We start from the raw sequence: 2583 nt of genomic DNA, 5'->3' as shown, positions 1-2583 counted from the left end.
AAGTTTGGGGATATGATTCAAGAAAGGCAAATTCCACATTGCACTTTGTGCTGCGCAGAAAGTGGGGTGGACCCATTTTGATTAGAAACCCCATTAACATATGAAACGCTTAGTGGAGGATCCACAAGCTTGCAAATCTCTCTCCCTTCATATATTCAATCAAATATAAAGATAAAGCCCCCCCATATACTGCGGGCTAAAACCCTGACAATAATATTCTCTATTATCAATTTCAACTTCAATAATAACATTCTTTTATACCAATAAAACTCAAAAGCAAATTCAACCCTTTCTATCTTTTTCCTATATATATAACACCCCCCCATTGCAGCCACCTCCAACAAGTGTTGTCTTTACTCAAAATCTACACTCTCTCAAATTTAACACTACAACAAACATGTCTAGAAGACTTGTAGGAGACTTCTACTCAAGGAGATTGCTCTTACACAACCCTCTTCACCATTCACCAGCTGTAGCGTCTCCTCCGGCCGCCGGAATCATCCACGAGTCCTCAGACGCCTACAACGGGGACAACAGCTTTGATGCAAATGTTGTCATGGTCCTCTCTGTCCTCCTGTGCGCCCTGATTTGCTCCTTGGGGTTGAATTCTATTATAAGGTGTGCCTTAAGGTGCTCAAGTTTAGTAGTTTCGGATTCCGGAAATAGTACCTTGACCGGGCGGGCAGCCAACACCGGCGTCAAGAAAAAGGCCCTCAAGACTTTCCCAACAGTAAGTTACACGATGGACCACAACCTACCGGGCTTGGACGCCGAGTGCGTGATATGCCTATCGGATTTTGCACCCGGCGACCGCTTGCGTCTTTTGCCAAAGTGTCACCATGGCTTTCACGTCCGGTGCATCGACAAGTGGCTGAGTTCACACTCATCTTGCCCAAAATGCAGGCACTGCCTTATTGAGACATGCCAAAAGATCGTTGGCAGCTCGTCGGGACTACCGCCACCACCGCCACCTCCGATGCAAGAAAGCACAGTACACATTGCACCACTAGAACCTGAAGGTTTTATACATAACTATAGGGGACTTAGTTGAAGTATATTCAATTTGTTTGTATGATATGGTAGCTCTAGTTTAGCCCCTTATAGTAGTAATTAGTAGCAGAAGGTCACAAGCCAACCTACCGCCACGCTAATTAATTGTGAATTTGTATAGAATGAAATTTGTGACTTGTTTTTATCCTTCCCTCTAAATGTACAAAAACTAAGATTAAAAGCAAATTTACAGTCAATGTCACTAAAATAAAAAATTGACTAATTATTTTAGTGCGTCCTTTATAAAAAACGGCATAAAATGCCGTTTTTTTTGTGTAATGAATTTTAGGATAACTTAATAATGAACCACAAAATTGGTTGGAATCCGCCAATAACTCAGAAGAGTCAACAAAGCAAGAAGCAAGAACAACTAGCTAAGTATAGGATTCTGAGGCTGAAAGGGACAATCACTTGCACACCAAGCTTCCAGTCTCCAAAGGGGGTGGCCACTCAGCTGAGTCACAACCCAAATCATTTTCCTTTTTTATAGAAAGAAGAAAACACCAATTAAATTTTAGAAATAGTGCTTTTTGCACCAACTAATTCATTTGTAAAGGCATTACCGTTACTAAACAATATGATTATTGTGTTGAGAAATAGTCTCACATTGTCGTCTGTGGACAAGATCTTGAGCGTGTTTATAAGGAATGAGCAACCCTCTCTTATTGAACCGGTTTTATAAGATGAGTTAGGCCCACAAATTTCTTCATGGTATCAGAGCCTACCACAAGACAAATAGGAGCTCACACTACTTACCCCGTGACAAGGACCAAGAAAAATATCAACCTGCACGTGAGGGAGGGTGTTGAGAAATAGTCTCACATTGCCTGTGAACAAGATTTTGGGAATGTTTATAAGAAATAAGCAACCCTCTCTTATTGAACCGGTTTTATGAGATGAGTTAGGCCCACAAATTTCTTCACATTGATCTTAGAATAGTATATATTTTTCAGGGTGTGTTTGGATATATCCGCCCATTTCATTTCCTCCTTGTCATCTTTAAGGAAACGTTACACGAACTCTCATATTAAGGAGTATACAAACACTTGCTCGTGTAGCATTTGTCCCAAAATAATTCTGTATAATACAAGCCCATCAGCGCGATCCAGAGCTTTGAGGCAATAGAGGAGGAAATGTGCTCATTTCCAATAACAAAATTGAATAAATTAAAGCTATAAACAAGCCAAAGAGATGAGATACAAGGAAAAAGATGATGATCATCCAGTCAAGAGAGCACAAAATTGAATATGGAAGCTGAGGATGAAGGCACTACACTATTCAGAATGTGCCAAAAGGGGGATTTTGTACCATAACTCATGTGAATTGTGTCTGATGGCGGGCCATGAGCAAGTCGCACTACCCCAGCAGCCAAATTTTGATTTGCTAGGGCTCATCATAGTGTTATATATAATTGTAGCTTCATATACAGATGATGGACTGTGATGGGTGAAGTAAAGCATTATCACTAATTAACCTATACTTTCATAAATTTTATTTCTTGTTTTTTTTTTTTCCACCACAATTCCCGTACAT

At 40.2% G+C, this 2583-nt stretch overlaps 1 protein-coding gene across 1 annotated transcript; it reads left to right on the top strand.

Annotated features, from left to right (window-relative positions):
* Positions 1-357: 357 nt before the first annotated feature.
* LOC132164987 (RING-H2 finger protein ATL78-like) lies at positions 358-1137 on the top strand. The gene has a single exon (XM_059575501.2). It carries the CDS (start codon positions 398-400, stop codon positions 1049-1051), a length of 654 nt encoding a protein of 217 aa, XP_059431484.2. The 5' UTR covers positions 358-397; the 3' UTR covers positions 1052-1137.
* Positions 1138-2583: the final 1446 nt, after the last annotated feature.

Source organism: Corylus avellana, chromosome 11 (assembly GCF_965113065.1).
Source record: "Corylus avellana chromosome 11, dhCorAvel1.hap1.2, whole genome shotgun sequence".
Lineage (NCBI taxonomy): Eukaryota > Viridiplantae > Streptophyta > Magnoliopsida > Fagales > Betulaceae > Corylus > Corylus avellana.
This window is presented reverse-complemented; position numbering and strand designations above follow the sequence as displayed.

What these genes read in the sequence shown, in the direction of transcription:
- LOC132164987 (XM_059575501.2), top strand. Translation starts at nt 398, where the DNA reads ATGTCTAGAAGACTTGTAGGAGACTTCTACTCAAGGAGATTGCTCTTA.